Consider the following 26,386-nt stretch of genomic DNA (forward strand, 5'->3'; position numbering starts at 1 on the left):
TTCCACCATTGAATTGTTTTTGCATCTTTGTTTAAAAATAGTTGGCATATTTGTATGGATTTGCTCTGGGTTCTCTATTCTGTTACACTGATCTGTGTTTCTGTCCTTCTGCTAATACCATACAGTCTTAATTAATGCATAGCTATATAATGTTTTCCAAAACTGCTTTAGCTATTCATTTCTTTCCTTTTCTGTATACATTTTAAAATCTTGTCTATATCTACAAAAATATGTTGCTGAGATTTTGATAGGAGTTGTGTTAAACCTGTATATCATTTTGAGGAGAACTGAAATTCATAAACATGGATCCATTTATTTAGCTCTTTGATTTCTTTCATCAGCATTTTATGGTTTTCAGCATAAGGCCTTTTACACATTTTAAAAATTTATACCCAAGTGTTTCTTTTTTAAGCAGTTGTAAATGGTGTTGTAATTTTGGTGTCCTTATGTTCACTGCTAGCATATAGAAATACAATTAATTATTGTGTATTTATCTTGTATCCTGTGAACTTGCTGAACTCACTTATTAGTTCTAGAAGTTTATTTATAGGTTTCTTGGGATTTTCTACCTAGTCATGCTAACTGCAAATAGGGACAGTTTCTTTGTTTTTGATCTGTACGTATTCTGTTTTCTTTTATTTCCTATTGCACTGGTGAGAACTTCCAGCATTGTATTGCATAAGAATGATGAGAACAGATAGTCTTGCCTTGTTCCCTATCTTAGAGAAAAAGCATTCAGTCTTTCACCATGGAGTGCAGTGTTACCCATGGGTTTCCGTAGGTGATCTTTATCAAACTGAGAACATTCCCCTCTGTTCCTATTTTTCTGAGATTTTTTATCTCAGAACCTATTTTCTGAGACTTTTTCTGTGGTATTTGGCTGCAGTCGAAGTTATTATCTAAATGAGTATTTAATTTTATCAAATGTTTTTCTGCATTGATTGGTAAGCTCAAGTAATTTTTCTTCTTTAGCTTATTAACATGGTAGATTGAATTGACTGATTTCAAATATTGCATCAGCCTTGTATTTCTGGAATCAGCCACACTTGGTCCTGGTATATAATTCTTTTTATATGTTGCTAAGTTCTCTTTTCTAATATTTTCTTAAGGGTTCTTGTATTTAGATTTACCAGGGATATTAGTAGTTTTCTGTTTTTTTGGACAGTCTTTTTTCTGGACATAGTATTTTGCATTAACAATTCTTTTCTTTTAGCACTTAAAAATGTCCCACTTCCGGTATCTGTGGTTTCTCAGAAAAACATTTCAATTGTTTTTCTCCCATCAGTATGCTGTGTCTCTCTGCTTTCAAAATTTTTTTCCTTGCCTTTAGTTTTCAGAAGTTTGACTATGATATGTTTTGGTGTGGGTATTTTGTTTTAGGTTTATCCTGTTGGTATTGCTCAGCTTCTGGAATCTGTAGGTTTATGTCTTTTGCCAATTTGAGAAGTTTTCAGCCTTTACTTCTTTGACAACTTTTTCACCCCCTTTTTTTCTCCTCACCTTCCAGAACTATGATGACATGAACATTAGATCTTTAGTTACAGTCTCATAGGTCCTTAAGCCTCTTTCAGTTTATTTTCTCTCTGTTCAGATTGTGTAATGCTTATTGTTCTGTATCCCAATTCACTCATTAATCCCTCTGTCCCCTCCATTCTGCTATTAAATGCATCTCTTAAGATTTATTTTGGTTATTGTATTTTCCAGTTCTAAGTTTTCCATTTTTTCTTACATTTCTTTGCTGAGACTTTCTATTTTTAAATTTTGTTTCAAGCATGTTTATAATTGCCTATTTTAGCATTTTTAGGATGGCTTTTAAAAAATATTTCAAATTCGGGCCAGGCGCAGTGGCTCAAACCTGTAATCCCAGCACTTTGGGAGGCCAAGACGGGCGGATCACGAGGTTAGAAGATCGAGACCATCCTGGCTAGCACGGTGAAACCCCGTCTCTACTAAAAATACAAAAAAAAAAAAAACTAGCCAGGCGAGGTGGCGGGCGCCTGTAGTCCCAGCTACTTGGGAGGCTGAGCCAGGAGAATGGCGGGAACCTGGGAGGCGGAGCTTGCAGTGAGCTGAGATCCGGCCACTGCACTCCAGCCTGGGCGACAGAGCGAGACTCCGTCTCAAAAAAAAAAAAAAAAATTTCAAATTCAGGGGGTACAATGCATGTTTGTTACATGGGTATATTGTGTAGTGGTGGGGATTGGGCTTCTAATGTACCCATCACCCAAATATTGAACATTGTACACAACAGGCATTTTTTCAGCCCTCATCCCCTTTCCATTCTCCCCATTTTTGGAGTCCCCAGTGTCTATTATTTCCAAATGATGGTTGTTTTTAAAATGGATGTCGTTCCTGTCATCTCAATGTTGGCATCCATTGATTGTCTTTCTCCATTCAATTTGAGATCTTCCTGGTTCTTGGTGTGATATATGATTTTTGATTGAAAGCAAGACATTTTGGGTATTATTTTATGAGACTGTGGATCTTATTTAGACCTTCTGCTTTAGCTGACTTTTTCTGAAACTGCTCTGGCAAGAGAGGGGAGGATGCTGCTTTATTACTGCCAGCTGGAGGTAGAAGTCCAAGTTCCTCACTCAACCTCTCTAGATACCTGAAGGTGAAGGACTTTTTATTACTGTGAAGTGGAGATGGACATTCAGCTCCCCAGTAGGCCTCCTCACATGGCCTTCAGTGACACCCTTTGAGAGTGAGGGGTGGACCTCCTTATTGCTGGCCAGTAGTAAAAGTCCCGATTCTCTAACTCCTGGCATTACCCCAGTGGGGAAAGGTAAGGGTGCCTTGTTATCAACAGGTGAGTTGGCAGTCCAGTCTCCCCATGTAATCTCTGCTGATACTGTGGCCTCATTACTGCCTAGCAGGGATGAAAGTCCTTGCTCCTTTATCTTCTCTGATCCCACCTCAGTTGAGGGATTGGGGGTTCCCCATTAGAGCCTGGTGAGGGCAGAATTCTAGGCTCCCCGCTCAGCCTTTGATGGCATGGGCAGGAGTGGGAAAAGGGTTATGGTCATTTTTTCTGTGGTATTTGGCTGCAGTAGAAGTTATTACCTAAAGTTTTCTGACTTTCTAGATTGCCCCTTTCCTGGTTCATTAGATAGAGAGAGCAGACACTTGTTGGGGCTTTTTGTTTGCACCCATCTGCACCCATCAGTATTTCTTGGTTCTTCAGCTCCACTCATACCTGTGTTTTTCCTTGGGTACCAAGGTCCGTAGCTGGTCTGCCTTTTTTTGTCTATCTTTCAGAGTCTTCTATGTTTACTTTAAATATTATTGTCTATAGGTTTTAGTTGTACTTAGCAGAAGTGATAGAGAAAATTGTGTCTACTCCATCTTCTTGGAAGAGATGTCTACGACTTTTCTTTTCTTTTCTTTTTTTCTTTTCTTGAGACAGAGTTTCACTCTTGTCACCCAGGCTGGAGTGCAATGGTGCAATCTTGGCTGACTGCAACCTCCACCTCCACCTCCTGGGTTCAAGCGATTCTCCTGTCTCAGCCTCCTGAGTAACTGGGATTACAGGTGCTCGCTACCATGCCCAGCTAATTTTTGTATTTTTAGTAGAGATGGGGTTTCACCATGTTGATCAGACTGGTCTCGAACTCCTGACCTCAGGTGATCCACCCACCTCAGCCTTCCAAAGTACTGAGATTACAGGTGTGAGCCACTGTGCCCTGCCATGTCTACCACTTTTAATACCATAACTTAGTTTTGCCTGCTTATTGTTTTTCCATAAGTAGAATCATGTGCTCGGTGATCTTTTGTTGTACAGTATCTTTGGATGGAAAAATCTACAATTTATGTATCTGCTTATGTAACTGCTTCCAGTTTTGAGCCATTAAAATTATTCTGCAGTGAACATGTTTATAGATGTCTTTTGGTGAACATATATGTCTTTTGGTTGTCATAGGGTGTTACACTCAAGATTAGTAGCTATTCCCAGTTTTTAAAGTAGTGTATCAATTTACAGTCCCACCAGCAATCTACGAGAGTTCTAATTGCTCCACATCCTCATCAACTTTTGATATTACAGGTTGAGCATCCTTTATTTAAAATGCTTGGGACCAGGAGTATTTTCGATTTAGGATTTTTTCTAATTTTAGAATATTTGTTTCATACTTACGTTCAGCCTTCTAAATCCAAAAATCCAAAATGCTACAATGTGCATTTCCTTTGAGTGTCATGTTGACACTCAGACATTTAGAGATGCTTATTTATTTATTTATTTGTGTATTTATTTATTGAGACAGAGTCACGCTCTTTTGCCCATGCTGGAGGGCAGTGGCGCTATCTCAGCTCACTGCAACCTCTGCTTCCTGGGTTCAAGTGATTCTCCTGCCTCAGCCCCCCGAGTAGCTGGGATTACAGGCATCTGCCACTATGCCCAGCTGATTTTTTTGTATTTTTAATAGAGATGGGGTTTTGCCACGTTGGCCAGGCTGGTCTCGAACTCCTGGCCTCAAGTGATCTGCCTCCCTTGGCCTCTCAAAGTGCTGGGATTTCAGGTGTGAGCCACCATGCCCGGGCTCAATTTTTTTTATTTTAGCCATTTTTAGAGTATGTTACATTATTGTATTCTGGTTTTAATGCTTTCACTGGTGATTAATCAAGTTGATCATCTTTTTACATATTTTTGGCCATTTGTATAGGCTCCTTTTCTGAGGTGCCTGTTCAGGCTTTTCCCTTATTTTTCCTATTGGGTTGCCTGATATTTTCCTACTGATTTCTTTTCCATTGATTTTAAATAATAAATTTTTGTGTATCTGGATACATTATTTTGTTATATATATATATCACCAAAATATCTTCTCCCACTCTTTGACTTGCCATTTCAATCTTTAATGGTGCTTATGAACAGAAATTCTTTTTTTTTTCTTTTTGTGTTTTTGAGATGGAGTGTCACTCTGTTGCCCAGGCTGGCCCAGGCTGGAGTACAGTGGCGCAATCTCAACTCACTGCAACCTCCGCCTCTGGGGTTCAAGTGATTCTCCTGCCTCAGCCTCCCAAGAAGCTGGGATTACAGGCACCCGCCACCATGACCGGCTAATTTTTGTATTTTTTAGTAAAGACGGGGTTTCATCATGTTGGCCAGGCAGGTTTTGAACTCCTGATCTCAGGTCATCCTCCTTCATTCTCCTAAAATGCTGGGATTACAGGCGTGAGCTACTGCGCCCAGCCAGAAATTCTTAATTTTAATATAGTTGAATTATTTTTTCTTCTTTAATGTTTAATATACTCTGTGTCTTATTTAGTAAATATTTTCCTATCTATAAGTCTTTAAGATATTTTTCTATGTTTTCTTCTAAAAGCTATGTTATTTAATCTTTTACTTTTAAATCTACAATCTATCTGGAATTGATTTTTGCCTATGATGTGAGATACATATATCTGTTTATTGTTGCTCTTGTTCTTCATTTTCCTAAGAAATTGCCTCAAATTTTTCTTTCATATCATCTCTTAATTTTGCATTTATGCTATAATACTTATAAATTCCAGAGCTTTTTATTCAAGCATTCCTTTTATCTGCCCATCCTTCTTCTTTAAAAAAATATATTATTCTAGTATTGTTTCAGAGTTGCATGATTTTCTCTTATTTCTGAAGATAGTAAGAATATATTAAAAAGTATTTTACTTTTTACTTGGCTTCTGATTTCTCTGGACTGACAGTGTTTCTTGTTTTGGTTCTGTTTTTCATGTAGCAGACTTTCCTCAAATGTCTTATAATCCTTGGTAATTACTCATATTTAGTGGAAAGTCTTAATAACTCTGAGCTCCTGTGTAGGGTCTTTGGGTTGTGTTGTTTAGTTGGAGAGACTTCAATATAAGCATCTAGAGGTCATTCCTCTTAGGCTAACTAGATTCTCTAGGGAAGAGCCTTCAACTCTCCTGCCTAGAGGATGGAAGTCTTGCTAGCCTCTGGGAACCTCCTGAGGAAAGTAGGATGGGGAAAGGGGCCAAGGCTCAGAATCCAGGATGTGTATGTTCACTTGATGCCCTGCTTTCGGCGTGGCACCGCTTACAACTCTGCTTGGTGCTCTATGGCCAGAAAACCTCTGTGTTTCTTGTTTGTTTGTTTTTGTTTTTTGAGACAGAGTCTCGCTCTGTTACCCAGGCTGGAGAATGCAGTGGCATGATCCTCGGCTCACTGCAACCTCCGGCTCCTGGGTTCAAGTGATTCTCTTGCCTCAGCCTCTCAAGTAGCTGGAATTACAGACGCCTGCCACCAGGCCTGGCTAATTTTTGTATTTTTAGTAGAGACAGGATTTTGCCAAGTTGGCCAGGCTGGTCTCAAACTCCTGACCTCAAATGATCCACCTCAACCTCCCAAAGTGCTCGAATTACAGGAGTGAGCCACTGCAACCAGCCAAAACCTCTGTGTTTTACTTTCCAGAGGAAAATAACCTGCATTTGTTTGGGGTTTAGACTTTCAGTCTGCTCTATTTGAGCACCTCCCCAGCCCCCACCACCGCCCCCCTCTCTCTCACTCACTCACTCACTCACTCACTCACTCACTCACTCACTCACTTATTCACACATACACTCTTTCTCTTACTGGCAGGTAAATATAGCTAACTTATGAGCCTTTGAGGGATTCTGAGTAGTAAATTTCATTAGTTCTTGGCTTTCCCTATAATCAACCAAGGTTTTAGTTTTCTCAGATCTACCAAGTCTTTTACCAGTTGTTTACTTTCTGCTTTCCAGAATTTTATTTTATTGCTTTTATGTGCCCTTTAATCTTTCTAGCTTGAATTATGAATTTTAGAGTGTGTGTGTGTATGTTTGTGTGTGTGTGTGTGTTGTCATTTTAGTGGGTTCAGGGAAGGATTCAAACTACATGTGTTTAATCTGCTCTCTTTACCCAGAAGTATCGTATAATTTTATACATTTGAAACACAAGACATGTTTCTTTCAATTTTGAGCTCATGAATTAAATTAATTTAGAAAATAGATTTGAGGGCAAATTATTTGTTCTTTTCAGATGATAAAATAGAATTGGAGCCGCTGAGTTGGAAAGATGAAGGCACTAATGATGAAGGAAAAATAAGTATAGAACATTAAAGAAAGTCATTTATAGCTAAGCAGCAAAAGATTGGATTTTGCTTTTCCTTCATGTTTTCTAGGAGGAAAAAAAAAATGTTTTCCTTTCACTATTAAGAAAAACCTGATTTGGAAACTAGATAGAGGTGGTGGCCATATACATTGTGAATATAGTAAATGCCACTGAATCGTTCACTTTAAAAATGGTTAATTTTGTGTTATGTGAATTTCACTTCAGTTAATTTTTTTTTTTTTTAAGTCGCCCGGGCTGGAGTGCAGTGGCACGATCTCATTTCACTGCAAGCTCCACCTCCTGGGTTCACGCCATTGTCCTGCCTCAGCCTCCAGAGTAGCTGGGACTACAGGTGGCCGCCACCATGCGTGGCTAATTTTTTGTATTTTTAGTGGAGACAGGGTTTCACCATGTTAGCCAGGATGGTCTCGATCTCCTGAACTCGTGATCTGCCCATCTCGGCCTCCCAAAGTGCTGGGATTACAGGCGTGAGCCACTGCACCCGGCCTTCAGTTAAAAATGTTTTAACCTGAAAAACCCACACGAACATTTTCAAAGCTTACAGCTACATTGACATCTGGCTTTTGGGGATAACAGATAAATTGACTCCTTACATAGGTCTCCTTAAGTTGTGTTTCCATTGTCTACCTAGGAGCTTTGTAGAGATTAAAAAATACTTACAAGCATAATTTTAGAAGATTTTTCAGAATGTTACTCATTTTGGGAAAAGAAAGAGCAAGATCTATTCCAAGGGGTGGCAAGTGAAATTGGTATTTTTCTCTAGTAAAGAAAGTAAAAAGGAGGCTGGGGGCAGTGGCTTACTCCTGTAATCCCAGCACTTTGGGAGCCTGAGGCAGGACGATCACTTGAGCCCAGAAGTTGAAGAACCGCCTGGGCAACATGGCAAAAACCCCATCTCTACAAAAATTAGCCAGGCATGGTGGCATGCGTCTGTAGTCCTAGCTACTAAGGAGGCTAAGGTGGGAGGATTGCTTGAGACCAGGAGGTTGAGGCTGCAGTGTCATAATTACACCACTGCACTCCAGCCTGGGTGACAGAGTAAGACCCTGTTTCTCAAAAAAAGAAAAAAGAAAGAAAAGAAGGTGAAAGAAATTAACACATATTTAATGTATATACCTCCTACCGTCAGAATATGTTCCAACATAATTCTTGATGCACACAAGATCTTTTGACTCTTTAATCATTCAATTTTTAGTAGAAGAAAGGGAAAATCTGATGGGATGGTGGCACAGTTCCTATAAATATAAATATATATTGCTAATCTCACATGAAATACGTTTCCTTTTTTTTTGAGACTGAGTCTTGCTCTGTCGCCAGGCTGGAGTGTAGTGACCCAATCTCTCCTCACTGCATCCTCTGCCTCCCAGGTTCGAGCGATTCCTGCCTCAGCCTCCCAAGTAGTTGGGACTACAGGCACGCCACCAGGCCCAGCTAATTTTTGTACTTTTTGTAGAAACAGGGTTTTATCATGTTGGCTGGAATGGTCTCAATCTCCTGAACTCATGATCCGCCCCCTTCAGCCTCCCAGAGTGCTGGGATTAGAGATGTAAGCCACTGTGCCCGGCCAAAGCACTGTTTCTCAAAAAGGTTTACTGGCGTCTTATCTAAAATGTGTTATTTTTTCAGTTTAGTGTGTCTTAGAGCAGGGTTCCCCAACCCCCGGGCTGTGGACCACTAGCACTCTGTGGCCTGTTAGGAATTGGGCCGCACAGCAAGAGCGGGCCAGCACGCATTGTCACATGAGCTCTGCCTCCTGTCAGATCAGCAGAGGCATTAGATTTGCACAGGAGCGTGAATGCTATTGTCAACTGTGCATGTGAGGGATGTAGTTTGTGTGCTCCTTATCAGAACCTAAGAATCACCCTGATGATCAGAGGTGGAGCAGTTCATCCCAAAACCAACCCCCTCTCCCTATCTAAGGAAAAATTGTCTTTCATGAAACCAGTCCCTGGTGCCAAAATGGTTGGGGACTACCATCGTAGAGAGCATGTGTCCTGAAGCCATAATATCGGGTTCAGATCCTGGCACTGCCTCTTAATAGTTAAACCTGCCATGCCTCATTCTTCTCATCTGTAAAATGGACAAGATAATAGGGCTATTATGATTAATATGAATGTATACGTTTAAAGATCTTTTAATGTTATCTGGTACAGAGTGCTCAATAAGTATTTTCTGCTCTTTTTTCTTGCCATTTTTTTAAACTGCTATCTATAAAGCACATCTGGGGAACTGTACATAATATATGCGATGTGAAGACTACTTCATTACCAGGATGTCTTTGTCATGGCTCCAGTGAGCACTATAGTTGCAACAGTGCCATTGGCTTCCTCTTTCTCATTACATTTGTGGTTGTGGTTAAGTGCAACCTATTTTTCCTTAGAAACAGAATGTTTTTGCTACCTTTATTTTCTAAAGAATCCTAGACTTCATAATGCAGTGGATTTGTTTGAATAGTAAAATCAAGAAACTATAAACAGTGTTTATTTTCAACTCTCTGTATTTGGTTTAGACATAATCCCTATTATTTGTACATTTTCCCTTGGAATCAATGAAAAGACTGGGAATGAATCTGAACTGTAAACCTGCCATTGGAAGATGTAATTAGTCAGTCAGTGGCCAGAAAGAGTATTCGATTTTTTTAAAAGCTATTTTTGCTTACCAGTAAGTATTGTGTGGCTGCAAGTGATAAATGATGAGAATTCTCTCTTGGAATTACTATTTTAGTTTGTAACTGCTTAATTTCCTGCAAGATGAAGTTCTGTGTTTACATTTTATGATTTTCTTTTCTTTTTTTTTTTTTTTTTTTTGAGACAGAATCTCGATCTGTCCCCCAGGCTGGAGTGCAGTGGTGCCATCTCTGCTCACTGCAAGCTCCACCTCCCGGGTTCACGCCATTCTCCTGCCTCAGCCTCCTGAGTAGCTGGGACTACAGGCGCCCACGACCAGGCCCGGCTAATTTTTTGTATTTTTTGTAGATACGGGGTTTCACCGTGTTAGCCAGGATAGTCTCAATCTCCTGACCTGTGATCCGCCCTCCTCGGCCTCCCAAAGTGCTGGGATTACAGACGTGAGCCACAACGCCCAGTCTGCATGTTATGATTTTCATTACTAAGCCATCTTTTAAATTTTACTTTACAGATCAACAGTACACATTCTGAAGGTTGTAAACTTGCTGATGGTGGTGGTAAGCCATGGCAGATGATAAAGTTGCTATTTTAACGGATGATGAAGAGGAACAGAAGAGAAAGTACGTGCTTGCAGATCCCTTTAATGGTATTTCCAGGGAACCAGAACCACCTTCGAATGAAACACCTTCCTCCACAGAAACATCTGCTATTCCTGAGGAGGAAATAGACTGGATAGAGAAACATTGTGTTAAGATAAACAATGATCTTCTAATTTCCAAGGTCTTTTATTTTTTCTTTTACTCTGCCTATGGCTCTCTCTATCCCCTTTTGCCTGTGTATTACAAACAGCTGGGAATGTCTCCAAGCCAGAGTGGACTACTAGTAGGTATTCGCTACTTCATTGAATTCTGCAGTGCCCCCTTTTGGGGTGTAGTTGCAGATCGCTTTAAAAAAGGCAAAATTGTCCTCCTCTTTTCTCTTTTGTGTTGGGTTTTATTCAACTTAGGCATTGGATTTGTCAAACCTGCTACCTTGAGATGTGTACCAAAGATTCCCCCAACAGCTCATCCCACCAATGCAAGTCACCAGTTAACTATCCTGCCAACAAATTCTTCCTTTACCTCTTTCCTCACCATATCACCAAAAATGCGTGAGAAAAGAAACCTGCTTTTGGAAGCAGGGCTCAATGTCTCAGACACTGTTACTTTGCCAACAACTCTAAACATGAACAGTGAACCCACTCTGCAGCCCCAGACAGATGAAATTACTAACCGTATGATGGACTTGACTTTGAACTCAAGCACAGCAACCCCTGTTGTCCCCACAGGAAGTGTAACCAAGGAGACAACCACTGTTATTGTTACCACCACCAAATCTTTACCTTCTGACCAAGTCATGCTTGTTTATGATCAGCAAGAAGTTGAAGCTATATTCTTGGTGATCTTGGTAGTTGTCATAATAGGAGAATTTTTCAGTGCCTCTTCTGTCACAATCGTAGACACAGTGACACTCCAGTATCTGGGAAAACACAGAGATCGCTATGGGTTGCAGCGCATGTGGGGCTCCCTGGGCTGGGGCCTGGCGATGCTGTCCGTGGGCATCGGGATCGACTACACCCACATCGAAGTGCTCATCGATGGAAAGGGGTGTAAGCCCCCCGAGTACAGGAATTACCAGATCGTCTTCATCGTCTTCGGCGTTCTCATGACCATGGCCTTGATCGTTGCCACTCAGTTCCGGTTCCGGTACAACCATTTCAAAAACAATGATTCTAAAGGGAAAGAGGTAGAGATTCCGCAGGTGGAAAGGAACAACTCCACAGAGTCCTCTGAGGAGACACCAACCACCACAAGCCACTCGCAGGCCTTCAACTTTTGGGACTTAATCAAGCTGCTCTGCAGCGTGCAGTACGGCTCAGTGCTGTTTGTGGCTTGGTTCATGGGTTTTGGATACGGCTTCGTGTTCACCTTTCTCTACTGGCATTTGGAAGACCTGAATGGAACTACAACCCTCTTTGGGGTCTGTTCAGTCCTGAGTCATGTGTCTGAGCTGACAGCATATTTTTTTAGTCACAAGCTTATTGAATTGATTGGCCACATCAGGTAAGAATATGCTTACAATTGCTGCCCCTCAGCAATTGAACTCTATCTTTTTATAGTTATAGTTCCTTCTACTACATTTTAAGGTATTATAATTTGTGTTGAGGATAGGGTTGGAGTGGAAATGGGGATTTCTGTTTCTCTTCCTCAAAATAGAAACAAAGGAAAGGAAGTCATGAATCTGGTTGAATTATCACAAATAAACAAAGAATGGCTTCCTCTGCTCTCCCACCCCACAGAAAAGACCTATAGGCTACCTAGCTATGTGCTAAGAGACTCTCACAGTACATGTTTTCAGGTATAGGAACACCAGCTTAGTGAACATATTATTCCACAGAGGGTCCACCCATCCTAGGCATTTATGAAGCAGAGCTTAAGTAGATAAAGTGGACTTTTTTTAAGCCTTTATTCTCAGCCACTTGCTGACATAGATAGAGCCTGAATATATGGCATCTAAAGATGTCCATTATATCTAATAAGACTGTGATGTAACCCACCATAATCCCTAATTCCATGATACTACATGGATGAGGTTCTTAAGTATTTTTTTGGATTATTACATGACTCCCTGCATTTTTGTCTACCATGAAGATAGGATATTTGAAAATCTTTCTTCCACCTAAAATTTCTCATGTAATTCTTTTAGTTACAAAAAAAAAAAAAAATCTGTAGGCTGGGCACAGTGGCTCACACCTGTTAATCCCAGCACTTTGGAAGGCCGAGGCGGGTGGATCACTTGAAGTCAGGAGTTTGAGACCAGCCTGGCCAACATGGTGAAACCCCATCTCTACTAAAAATACAAAAGTTAGCCGGGCATGGTGGCACACACCCGTAGTCCCAGCTACTTGGGAGGCTGAGGCACAAGAATCACTTGAACCCAGGAGGCAGAGGTTGCAGTGAGTCGAGATCGCACTACTGCACACCAACCTGGGCAACAGAGTGAGACTCCATCTAAAAAAAGAAAACACCCTATAAGTGCCTAGTGTTTCTTGTTGTGTACTATTTCTTCCCACCATTAATGTATATCTTGCTCTTTAGAGATCTTTCTGCTCTGTTGGCTCTAAATGTGGAGCCAGCTCCACTTAAGTGTTCTTGCCTTACAGAAAAGTACGACATGTCTGTTCCTAAAATGTGAAGTTGCTATAACTAAAAGAAAGCAACCAGATGTGTTTGTGTGTATTTAAATCTGCTATTTCTGTAAGAAATTAAAGAGGAGAAATAGACAATGACAAGATTTGACAATCCTTTATTTCCCTTCTATTAACTGAAGAAAATACTTTATAAGTTAAAGTTTCAACCTAGAATCAATCATTTCTTTAAGCAGTTGTGAGTATTTTTTCTTGTTGGTTTAGTTTTGCTTCGGGAGGTGGTGTTCTGTTCCTTCCCTTTCTTAGATCTTAGATCCCTTTGTTGTCACTAAACAAAGTCAGGCACTGTGTGGATATTTCATGGATCCACAGAACCCCCGAGGCACATTTTGTAAGACCATTCTGAGAAAGAGAGCCCACATAATATTAAGGACTCAGAATGTCCTTTAATTTTGTCCACACCATGTTTAGATTATCTGAGCTGTTTGAATTGACTGAGATGAATCAGATGCCTCCCTTCAACTTGGGCTTATGAGCAAATCTCACTGCAATTAATAATGTCTTTAAAATCACTGTTATTCATTCCCAGAAAGGTACCCAGTTAGGTCTTACCAACGAGTGGAGTTCTTAGACATCATTATTTAATAAGTCAATAGCATGAGTTGAACACTGACTCAGTACAGAGTATATGTTCAGGTTCTATTTTCAAAGGAATCATTAGGTTCTTTCCACATGCTAAGAAAAAGATGGTTCTCGTCTACCTTTGCCTTTTGTCTGAGACATATGCAGCATTTTCATGATAAAATCCTAGTGGGTTTACTACTCCTTTTGGTAAGCTTAGACTTGTGTGTTTCTTGGGTAGTATTAGTTACTCATTATTTCAAAACCTACAGTTCACTTAACCTTAATTTTCTGGTTTTACGGACAAAAAGCATCTTCCTTTTCTTGTTTAATAACGTGATGGAAGAAGATGACTGTTGTGGTCATATTGCTCCCAAGAGTCTGCGGGAATTCCATCAGTATGTGGTCATTTACCTCTTTTGAATTTTAATTCTGTTCATTAAAATGTATTAATTATTTTCAGTGCTTTTAGAAGAGTCTAATAGCTAAAATGAGACTATGTCCACATACTTGGGTAGAGTGGGTCTGTTGCTTTTGTGAGAATTTTGGGAGCTCAGTCAGGTGGTATTGGTTGTGATTTGGGGATTTACACTTTCCCCTGGAAGAATACCTTTCATTAAGTAGTTGGTGAAGAGAAATGATCTCTGAATTATGAGCCTTGATGTGTTGCTTGTAGGATCACAGAAGTAGATCTGCCCATGGCGTTTTTGCTGCATGTATATTATTTCAGTACTTTGTGGTTGTCCTGGAAGTTTGTTTTTAGGAGTTGGCACTACCATATATTTGTGGATATTCACAAATTCTTCATCTAGAGTAATAATAAGAAAGATTCATACCAGAAAATAGTTTTTTAAAAATAGCATGTCCAGTTTTGAACTCAGTATTTTAACAGTTTCATAGTGTACAACCAGTTTTTCAGGGACTGGCCTGTCAGTCTAAACACACACACATAGAGTATCGGATTTCTGATTTTGACCTTGGATTTTGTCCTTGTCTGGAAAGTGACTTTCTCGGGCAAATAGGATAATAATGCTAAATATTTCCACTTTTAAAAATAAATAAATTTCTTTTGATTCGAAATCATAAGACTTTGGAATTTACAGCAAGTATATTTTTAGGCTATAAATGATTAACAAGATATAAGTGTATCTTAAGGTATCTTCATATTGCTTAACATTTTAGCAGCCATGAGTAGGATTGTAATCAAAATACATTGCAGTAAAACATTTATAAATTTGTAAATCATTACTTTCCAGTGTTAGGCCATCCCCCATGTTATTTGATTTAAATTTATTTACATTTTAAGGGACACCGAAAAATCTATTCAGTCGATCTGTGACTTTGCCCTGGAATTTTTATACTCAAGGTCAGTTTTGCCGTGCAAATATTATCCAGAGGGGCGTTACATTACCTATTATTAGCCATCAATTACTACTCAATGTTAGCTAAATATACAAATGAATTAGCCAGTCAGTTTGGGAAAGAAGAAAATACCTGATGCAGCTAGTAGGAGGAGGAACACCAGGCTTTCCTGATGGGGCATTGCAGGATGAACCAGAACAGATAGCAAGATGCTGGGCTTCAGCACAGCCAAGGACACATGGGAGGTAGTACATGATAGTCTTGTCATTGGAGGAATAGCAGTAAGTGTTATAAGAGGGAAGAAACTCTGCAGCTGGGTGTTCAGTGTGAGCTGGCCTCTGAAGGGTTTAAGGAAGATCATGCCTACTTTGTTTTTTTTTTTTTCCTCATCATCTTCCTTATTTCTACCCGCCTCTTTGTGCCATCTTTGGTGATCTTAGACCCACAGGCTGTCAGGTCCTCTCCTTGCCCCGTATGAACGGGTGCTGATTTCTGTCGGCTGTGTTTTCCAAGGTCTGTTCTCATGTCTTCTACCTGGGTTCAGCTAAGGTATTGGTTCTCAACTTGCCAAGAGAGCTTTTAAAGCTCCTAATGCCCAGGCTGCACCCAGACCAATTACATCAATCTTCTAGAGGTGTACCCAGGCATTCAACGTTTTTATAGCTTCCTACTTGATTCTAGTGTGTGCAGCCAAGGTTGAGAACCACCAGGCTAATGAAAGGCATAGGTAAGGGGAGGATTACAGGAAAGGAGGCAGGGGAAAAAGCAGGGCGTTTTATTTCTCTCTTTCCAGCTCATGCAGCATGTTTGTGTAAGATTTGGAGATGATTCCCTCTAGTCCTCTCTCTGGCATCTTGTAGTTTACTTATGTGCATGTGCTGGTCAGTACTCAGCTGAAGACTCGAGGGGAAGCTACAGATCTCTACAGCTCTCTCTCTCTGTAGCTTTCTCCACTTGGGTACTCTGTCCTGCTTCCCAGACTCTCAGCCTTGTCTCCCCTGCTCTGGAGACCTCTGTGAGCTGCTGCATCTCACCTATGCTCCACCCACTGTGGGTGACCCTGAGCTCCAACAACATTCTCTCCTCGCTTTATTCTTCTGCCCGAGGCCATGGAGAGGCTGCCTGTGGTTCTCATCACAGTGGTCTGGCTTCCCAGCTCTTCTGTCACCTACCTAACCAAGTCCCTGAATTAAGTCAGATTGCTGCCTGCCTCTGATGAGATGCTGACTCATACACCACTCTTCACTACTTACAAAGACTCCTGATGGCAATTGGTACTGTGAAGAAACAGAATAGAAATAGAATAACTCAATTATTGATTAAAAAGCAAAAAGATGGTGGACCTTAAATAACTTTTTCCCTGTTCTGATTCCTTAAGGGAGGATTAATTCTTTAAAAATGGTTTTTACCACAATAACAATGTTTTAAAAGATGACTTAATTCTTGTAGTAATTTTGGAATTATGAATTCTACATGCTCTAGAGGACCAAGTATTACTCTGTATTACTTAAAAATCAAAATCCTAGACATTTGTTCAATTTAGTTGAACAGTTATTTAGGCCCGAAGAACCCCAGATTAGTAAGATGCAGGGGCTGAATACTAAAGGGAAAGGTGTTGGAAAAATCAGGAGAGATTGAGGCCAGATGGATGCTGGGATCAGGAACCTGAGTTTCATCTGGAGGCAGTAGGGAGCCATAGCAAGGTTCAAAGCAGGGAGGACCATAGATTTTCATATGTCCCTCCCTGCTTTGAACCTTGCTATGGAGGGTAACTTTGAAGCTAGGAGCCCACTGAAAAGGTTCTTCAAATAGTCCAAGGAAGAGATGGTACAGGCCTGAACTGCAGCAGTAGCAAAATAAATTGAGGGAAGGGATAGTATCTGGGAGGTAAAAATGGACAGATTTGGATGTGGAAGTGAGGTAGAGACCCCCACATTTCCATCTTGGTATGGTAATTCCAAAAATCTAATAGGAAATTCAGAAAGGAGATGTAGAATGGAATGGGGGTATGATTGTTTGGTTTGAAGTTGAAACATCTAGATGGGGATGTATCATAAACCTGAAGCTTACGGGAGAGGTAAGGACAGGGGATGCAGATTTGCAGCAGTGAAAATCATGAATGTGGATAAGATCAACAAGGAAATCTTGTGGTCTAAGAAGAGAAATTGGCTGAGGAAAATCAATTATAATTGTCTCTAAGATAGTATTTCAAGTTTCTGATTTATTGAAATGTTGGTCTGTGCTTTATTGCTTAAAGTAAGTATTCTTATGCTTGAGAATATTTTGTGTTATATGGACCAACATGGTGAGACCTTGTCTCTACAAAAAATAACATTAGCTGGGCATGGTGGCACATGCCTTTAGTCCCAGCTACTTGGGAGGCTGAGGTGGGAGAATCTTTTGAGCCCCAAAGGAAGTCAAGGCTGCAGTGAGCTGTGATCATACCACTGTACTCCAGCCTGGGTGACAGAGAAAGACCCTGTTTCAAAAAAGAAAAGGAGAAAAAAGGACTAGTCTAATTAAGTTAATCAGTACTAGAAAATGAAGTACTTTTATCCTTTCAATTGTGTAGGGTATGTGGAAAAAAAAAAAAAACTGTTGATTTGATGTCATCTGGCTAGTTAATGAAATAAAAGGTAATAACTTTTCTTAGCACTGGTGAAATGAGACCTGTTTGGCCTGTGTTTTCTCTGCCAGAGCAGTACACGTAATTGACTGTGGCTTTGAGCCCAGTGTATGAGTATTCTTGGTCATGGCCCAGTTTTTCACAGAGGTAGGAAGATTCCATGTGGAAGCCTGCCAGCCGACTTACAGGCATTGTAGAATATAGTTTAGCCACAACATCAGTTCTACTGTAATATCAGTGTCAGATTTTAAAATGTGAAATAAATGAGTGCTCTGTAGCAGTGGAATGGGAGTTTACTCACAAGGTCTGAGGAAGGTAGATTGCAGATGTAAAGTGGCTGTGTGTTCTTTTTAGTGTAGGGGAGATTTTATGGTTCTGTTGAAGTCATCATTCTCCACAACTCAATTTTGTGTTTTTTGTTTGTGTTTTTCATTTAGTATATAAAAACCATGGTAAAGCACAAAGGAAAACAAACATAAGGCCACACTGTAACTCCTGATATTGGATAATCAGCCCAACATATCTACAGGGGTTAGAATTTACATCATCTTGTGTAACTTTATGGTTACAATTTTGAAAGTGAGTATTAGGGTGCTAAAACCATCCTCCATTCATTCAGACGCAAGTGTTTCATAAAGATAATGTTTTGTGTCCTATTTTAAATTCTAATTATTTTATACAAAATCATAGTAAAAAGAAGTGATGTTAATCTTTTTCCTTGTTTTTGCACTATGTATCTTGGTAAATTAGCTCTAGCATACTGGGTAACAGATTTAGAAATAGTATAGTCCAGGCCCCTTCTTTTACAGCTTGCCTGAGGATACAAGCCTGAAGTCTTGCACCCTTCAGAGTAGGCCTTGGTGTTAAGTGAGGCCCTTTGAGTTGAACTGGTCTGGCTTCCATCCTGCTTGTGCTCCTTATTTAACTGGATGATCTTGGGCCTGCTGTGTGAGCTGAGTCTCAGTTTTATTCATCTGTAAATCTGGAGATACTTATCTCATATTAGAGAGAATTACAGGAGAACTGATGCAAAGCACTTAGAATGGAGTCAGGCAGATAGCAAAGATGCAGGAAGCAGTCGGAGATGCTGTCATTGTTAACTATCAGTGGTGGGGGTATTCAGTGGCATTTGAGTGTTCCATTTAACTCATCAGAGTATTTAAGAAAACGTAGAATCTAGCTCCTTCACATGCTACAAGTAGGTCTTAAATATGTTCTATCTCCTTTTCCAGAGTACCTCTCTTTTTAAAAAGCCCCAAATCACAAAAACAAAACAAAACACTATACCCTGTTTAAAGAGTACGAATTTTTTTTTTTTTTCTGACTCTGCCAGCCTTTCTCAGTGAGTGCTCCTCAGAAACACAAAACATACAGAATGACTTGAGTGACCATTTCTTCAATTCTCCCAAGGATGGCATATAACTACTACCATTCGGATGCATAAAAGAGAGAATAATTTATTTCATATGATGGGGGTTTTAGAACATAAGGTCTTATTCCTCTCCTGATACATTGGTTTAAAAATTTCATTTGCAGACTCAGTTGGATTTTTTTAAAAAAGTTAAATGCTTCTCTTTTCATTAGAATACTTACTTTGAAATCAGATTCATAATGTGGTAATATGGAAAGAGTAATGCTTCCTGTAATTGACTAATGGACAAAGACAAGGTCATTTTTTTCCCTTTATCTTTGAGCTCTAAGGATTACAGAGCTGAGATTTAAAAACAGTTTTGTTTTTTATCAGGATAGGTGATTTGCCAAAGGAGATATAGACTGTATTAAACTCTGGTACGAGGGAAAAAAATACATTATCCTGCCGCCTCCTTGATCAATCAAATGGCATGAATTTTAATATTTAAAAAATGTCTTTGTGAATTAAGTTTAAAAAATCCTACCCAAACAACAGCATTCTCCAAAAGTGAATGATTTTTCCACCATCAAACGATCTTCAGGATCCTCCCCTGTCTTGGGATGAGGTTTAGTTTCCTAAGACCAAAATGAGATTAAGCCTTGTTGAACTCTATCTGAGTTTTAATAATCACAGAATTATTACAAACTCTGAAAGAGTTTGAGATTATAAGAGTATACTATTTTAGCAACATAAAAGCCAGGTGGATGGATGCAGGGTGTATCCAAGGCTGCACAGTTTGGGAAGTTCCCCCAGATCTCTTGACTGCCTGCCAGAGTGTTCTGTCTGACGGAAAGGCATAAGCACTTTACTCTGCTAAATCCTATAGTTCCAACTGCTACAGTTCCCTAGCTTTTTGAAAAATAAACCCAACTGAAAAGTAGTTTAAACTGGGAGAGCTATGTATTGGCATTAAAATCTGCCTAATAACGCACTGGGATCTGAGTTGGAAAAAAATTATCTGGCAATGTCATGAAGTTTTTAAAATTTGGGGGATCAGGGAGAGGGAGGAACTAGGAAGGCATATTCCATTTATAAAGAAGCTAATGAAACATGGACTATGAACTAGAAATTCCCTGTCCAAGAGATAGGGAATCTACAGTAACTGGATATTTACGGATATTCATTCTGGGTCTGCTCAACCCAAAACTACATGCTGGTGGGAATACAAGAGATGAATACTCGGTTCTGGTCTCGTTAGCATTTATACCCTGGCTTTAAAGCTGAGCTTAAATGTCAACCACCTTCAGAGCCATCTAAGACTGTACTGATTCTATTTTAGAACAGACCTGATTTCAGGAGTGAGGGACTTAGGGATTCTGAAGATCTCTCCCAGTGCACTGTTCTGAAAATATGGTAGGCCTGGGCCAGCTGCCGGGACAGGTCACAAGCCATCACCACAAACATTTATCCAGAGAGTTCATGTTTAGCACAGTCCTAAATGTTTCAGAGGAAACTAAATGTATGCAGTCTCTCTCTGATTCATAGGCACAATAAAAAAATAACTTGAAAGGATGTCTTGACGCACAAAATATAAAAATATTAGGGCACTCAGGGTGTCTGAGATGGAGTTATTTTAACACGGCATTAGAGAATGGATCTAATTAGAGCTTTTCTAGTCAGAGAACACAAAGTTAGTGATTTCAATTTTGTTTTGTTTCCTTTTGCTTTTAGCCAAAAGGACAGTTGGCAATGTTCTGTTAGACATGAGTGATTGGGCGAGACTGTGTGGATAGGTCCGTGCGAGTTCATCACCATTGGATTTCATTTTTCATTTTGTGCAAACTAGAGAGCTTTGGATTTGTTAAAATATGAGCATTTACGGATTATTCCTGTACTGCTAAGTCCTCTACTAATATATGGAGGACACATAGGCCCTCTCTTATACATACAGTCTGTGTCATAGCACATATGATAAAATGACCTACCTAGTGATATAAAGAAGCCACATTAAAAAATAAATTGCTTATATACTTCTTAGTGCCATGTTTTAGGCATTATAAGCTACTATCTTTATAATAGCTGGCATATGAAAATTATAATTGCAGCTATTATTTATATGTGGGTGGATTTCTGTTTTCCTATTCCTTTCACATTTTACCTCCAAAGACATTGATATGAGTTGAAAAAGCCCCTTAGAGTTATTTCAAATGTAGGTTCTCATAATTACATTGTAAGCTATGAAGTCTCAAAAATGGAAGAATTTATGATCAGGAATTGAAAGGGAATCATTTGTTTTTTATCGTCCCTTGAACATCTTTGTGAAGAAATATCTTACCATGTAATGTAGCTACCAGGCTGACTTATTAATAACAGCATTACTTATAATTGAGCTATTCATAGTTAAGAAGAAAAGACCATTGTTGCAAGGTAGTATAAATGGATCCAGGGCTTTTAGTTACTGGCATCACATGGTTTTCTTTCTCTTCCACCTTCAGTGGCTGGGTTGATTGAGGCACTTGCTGAGTTAAAGAGAGCAGGACAAACATCATATGTAGCAGACTTTTTTTGTGATTGCAGACCGCCCTTAGACTGCCACCATCTAACAGGCTGAGGTGATGGTCAAGGTGTGTGGCAGACAGGAGTAAAGATGGTTCCTGCAAATTCCATTACCTACACAACCACTGTGACCAATTTAGCAGTCTATGCTTGGCCTCAAGCTAGATATTCCCTATGGCCTAAAAATTACATTTTTTAGGTAAATACCTCCCTACAGAAACTCATATACATGCAGAAAGATGTGTACAAGGATGCTTACTAGCTTACTGTGGTTTTCTTACAGTGAAAAAATGTCTAGCCATCAATTGAGGAATGGATACATTCAATATGGTATAGTCATAAGGTGAAATGTTAATGCAGGGGTTAACAGAAATAGACTAGATCAATATGCCAACATGGAAAGCTCTCAAAACTACAATGTTGACTGAAAAAAAGCAGATTTCAAAATAATACACAGTTCGGTACAGTTATACAAATGTTAACAATACATTTTAAAAGTTTAGCATATTTTCATGGATATTTACACACATGTAAATTTGGAGAGGACTAATACCCTCTAAATTCACAGTTGCCCTAGCTTTCTGGACAGGACAAAAAGAGAAAGGGACTTGGATGGGGAACAAAGGGGACCTCTACATTACCTGTAATATTTTTTTCTTTAAGGAAATATGGCAAAATATTCATAATTTTCCATTCTTGGTGCTAGACAGTCTCTACTTTTCTTTCGGTATTTTCTACTGGAAAATAGTTTGAAGTCCATGTCTCCTTACAGTGGATCAATATAATCATCCTCCTGTAGAAGAGCCAAATGTGTGTATGTGTATATGCATATGCATGTGTGTGCATAGTTATAGCTGTATATGTTTTAAAGAAACATTTATCCATATATGTCAGGTAAACATTGAGATTTTCTGTCCCTAATATGCATATTGTCTGTCTATATTTTTCCCTAAATGGCATAAATGATTACAGGTCTACTTTGTATGACAACCATGGCTTCAAGTCTTATTTTCTTCTCTTTAAAATGAGATCAGGTGCAAATGCATAGTATGTTGTTAAGAATTAGCCAGGAGCAGTGGCTCACGCCTGTAATCCCAGCACTTTGGCAGGCTGAGGCAGGTGGATCACCTGAGGTCAGGAGTTCAAGACCAGCCTAGTCAACATGGTGAAACCCCGTCTCTACTAAAAATACAAAAATTAGCTGGGCAGGGTGGTGGGTGCTTGGAGTCCCAGCTACTCGGGAGGCTGAGGCAGGAGAATCACTTGAACTCAGGAGATGGAGTTTGCAGTGAGGCAAGATGGCGGCACTGTACACCCGCCTGGGTGACAGAGCAAGACTTCGTCTCAAAAAAAAAAAGAGTATCAAACTGTGCCCAATAACTCTGATTTGAATAGTCATTATAACATTTCTTTATAGAAAAAGAAATCAAGATACTGAAAAGCCAAGTGATGTCCCAAAGGTCATAAAGTTTGTTACTGGCAGTAAGTGCATCTATGAGTGTTTGTACCAGTTGTTTAATTATCTTGAGTAATAGAGTGTCAGTTTACTGCCTTTTTATTGTGCAAGTCAAAAGTCTTAACTAATTTGGCTAATTATGTTTCTGCATACACATGGAAATATTTAGTAGACTGCAATTATATTATTTTGAAGGATACTTTGGAAGAGTGGATAAGAAAATACATTTTCTCAGAAGCTTAGTTCATAGCATACCTCTCCAAAGCCTTTCCAACTTGAAGAAGTAACAATTCCATTCTTATTTCTGAAATACTGAGCAATGCTTCCTTACCTTTTTTCTGCTGAAAACATCTTTAAATAGTAGTCTATAGACAAACAATAACTTGCTAACTTTTTCTTTTTTTCTTTCTCCTTTTTTTTTTTTGAGACAGGAGTCTCAGTCTGTTTCCCAGACTGGAGTGCAGTGACACAATCTCAGTTCACTGCAGCTTTGACCCCTTGGGCTCAGATGATCCCCCCACCCCAGCCTCCCGAGTAGCTTGGACTACAGGCATGTGCCACCATGCCCAGCTAAGTTTTATATTTTTTGTAGAGATAAGGTTTTGCTGTGTTGGCCAGGCTGGTCTTAAACTCCTAAGCTCAAGTGATCTGCCTCAGTCTCCCAAAGTGCTGGGTTTATAGGCAATGAGCCATCGTGCCCAGCCACTGATTTTTTCTTTCCTTTAAAAAGTTAACATATAGATTGAAGCTCTGACATTATCGAAAAGAAGAATAAACTTTCAGTTACATTTGTCCAGGTGTACTATATCTTTGGACCATCTCCTGTCCATTGTGGTTGCTGAGTACAGTGAGGAATCCTCAGTGATGCAGTGTTGGCCAATGGTCCTTGGTTATAACCATTGACTAGGCATTTCATTCCATTAAGGAGAATGAGAAGAGAGCAAGTTGGTCTAGGCTTGACTGCAGTCATCGTCCTAAGCCCTGGTAGGATCATTGAGTAGTGTAGTAGTTATCCTGTTTTCTTTTTTCCTTCTTTTTGCCAATTTGTCTATAAAAAGTGTATGTGTGTGTATATGTACATGTGTGCATTTGAACTAGATTCAAATTCCATACTTAGTCCATGTCTAACCTTGGATAAGTCAGTAATTTTAGCTTTGTTAAGCCTCAGGTTCCACATTTGTAAAACGGGGTAATAATTATACCTAACTTCATAGCATTGTCACTAAGATTAAATGAGATAATGCTAGCAAGCACATAGTAGGTCCTCAACTATGAACAGTAGGTAGTATTGTTACTAATTCACTCCTCCAACAAGTATTTATTAAGCACACACTGGGTGACAGGCACTGTGCTAGAATCGGGGGATATATGGAATCTATAATAAAGACAAAGGTCAGTCCTCGTGGGACTAACATTCTGCTGTGGTAGACAATGAACAGTAAGTAGATGATTTCACTTCTGATAATGATGGGTGTAAAACAGAGTGCAGGGTCCCAGAGTGACTGAGGAGAAGCAATTGTTTCAGCTCGGTTAGGCTGGGAGACTTTCCCCGAGGAGGTGGCATTTGAGCAGAGTCCTGAATGGAAGCCCCCAGTGAAGATCTTGGGGGCAGAGGAAACCACATATGTGAATGGTCAGGGAGAGGGTAATAAAAGGGCGCCAGTGTGCTGGGCAAGGATCCTGGGAGGCTTGAGCATCACACTAAGAATTGGTATGTTTTTCTAAGGGAAGCTGAGTTTTAGCAGGAGGTGATGTAACTGATTTCTGCTTTTATGTTTTTTGAAGACAACTGCTTGGGCAGAGGATTTCTTATTATTTATCTCACTCTACTTTACAAAGGTCCATTTTTCTTCATTCTCTGAGTTTTAGACAAATTATGAGCTGTGCTGTTTTCTTGAGTCATCAGCTGATGATTCGTGTACTTTCTTTGTTGATTTAGTGATTTCTACCAATCCAGATGAAAGTTTTTGTTTTTTTATTAGCAACTTCAAAATATCAGAATAGCTAAATAATCTAGAAGGTAAGTAAAAAACAAAAATAAGTTAAAAAATCTCCAATTGCTTGAACCTGGGAGGCAGAGGTTGCAGTGAGCTGAGATTACACCACTGCACTCCAGCCTGGGCGATAGGTAAGACTCCATCTCAAAAACAACAACAGCAGCAACAACAACAACAACAACAACAACAAACTCTAATCTTAAAAATTATAATTATGGGATAATATTATAAAAAATAGTAGTTATACTACCATTTAATTGCTTATTACATATGAAATACTTACAAAAGCATGGTGCTAAATGCTTTTCCTATAAGCCTTTATTTAATCTTTTTAACAGTCTTGTGAGTTAGGCATTGTTATATCCATTTTAGAGATGAGAATTGTAGAGGGATTAAGTTTCCCGTGACGACACAGCCAGTGAGTAATGAACATAGGATTTAAATCCCAAAGTCATATTCTCAGCTGCTACCTTATAGCTTCATAGGCACAGGGTTAGATTAGCAACTATTTTGTTCCTTTATGCAACCCAGTCTCACCTCTTAGTCTTCCTCATTTCTGCTTTGAATGACCAATGTCTGGTACCACTTTTTCAATGGTTTCAACCACCCTCCTGTGTCTCTTCCTGGTGAGATCGCCATCCCTTTAAAGTGCCCCCACTTCCCCAAATTATTCCTTTTACCCCCAGTGAAACTCTTATTCCTTCTGGGTTAGCTCCTCTTAGCAGTGTTAGGATGAGAGTAATGTGATTAAACTAACTTGTACTGAATATAAGTGTCAAAAACTAATGTTTCTAATGATGACCATGTATCATTTAGGAAGAATTAATTTACAATTAAATATTGTGTTCATTCAATATTTCTTTAAAGAAGACCTTATTAAATGATTAGTGACTGTTCTAGGGATGCAGTGTTGAATATGACAGACATATCCCTCTCTCATGGAGCTCATGTTCTGTTGGAGGTGGAAGACAGTAAAACAGAAAAGAAAATGTCAGATGCTGCAGAAATGTTAGGTTAGGTGCCTATGGCATTGGGAGTGGAGATAAAATGGATAAAAGCAAGAGTTCTTCTGAGCAGGACCTTGCGTAGCTGGAATGAGGGAGAGTAGTTATATTATGGATTAGGTACCAGATGAGTACTGGTGCCATTTACCAAGGAAAAGAACCCGGGAAGGGAGGTGTGGTCTCTTGGTAGGGGAAGAGGATCCTGGAGTTTGGAACTTGTGGAATTCCTATGAGATGGGGAAGATGCCCATTGGAAAGTTGCATTGGTAAGCCCAGATCTTAGAGAAAGAATGAAGTTGGAGATGTCTTTCAGGAAACATTGGCATGTAGAGAACAGCTCCATCCCATGATTTGATGTTTTCTGTAACTACCTTCTTCCTCCTCTCTATTCCCCTTTCGTATTTTCACCTGGTCAATCCATTTTGGGAACTCTTCTTCAAAGAAGGAACATGTCATTATCAGTGTTACTTCTGGAAGCAGTGCCATATAGCAGGGCTGTTGGGAAGAGACAAATT

At 39.6% G+C, this 26,386-nt stretch overlaps 1 protein-coding gene across 1 annotated transcript in view; it reads left to right on the top strand.

The window, feature by feature from the left end:
• MFSD6 (major facilitator superfamily domain containing 6) overlaps nucleotides 1-26,386 on the top strand; it is an 86,669-nt gene that overhangs the window by 18,183 nt on the left and 42,100 nt on the right. Inside the window, exon 2 of the mRNA XM_023217570.2 lies at nucleotides 10,223-11,813. Coding sequence (XP_023073338.1) covers nucleotides 10,276-11,813 — 1,538 coding nt within the window. The 5' untranslated portion in view covers nucleotides 10,223-10,275. The remainder of the gene's footprint in view (nucleotides 1-10,222; nucleotides 11,814-26,386) is intronic.

The sequence above is a fragment of the Piliocolobus tephrosceles genome, chromosome 11, assembly GCF_002776525.5.
Source record: "Piliocolobus tephrosceles isolate RC106 chromosome 11, ASM277652v3, whole genome shotgun sequence".
NCBI lineage: Eukaryota > Metazoa > Chordata > Mammalia > Primates > Cercopithecidae > Piliocolobus > Piliocolobus tephrosceles.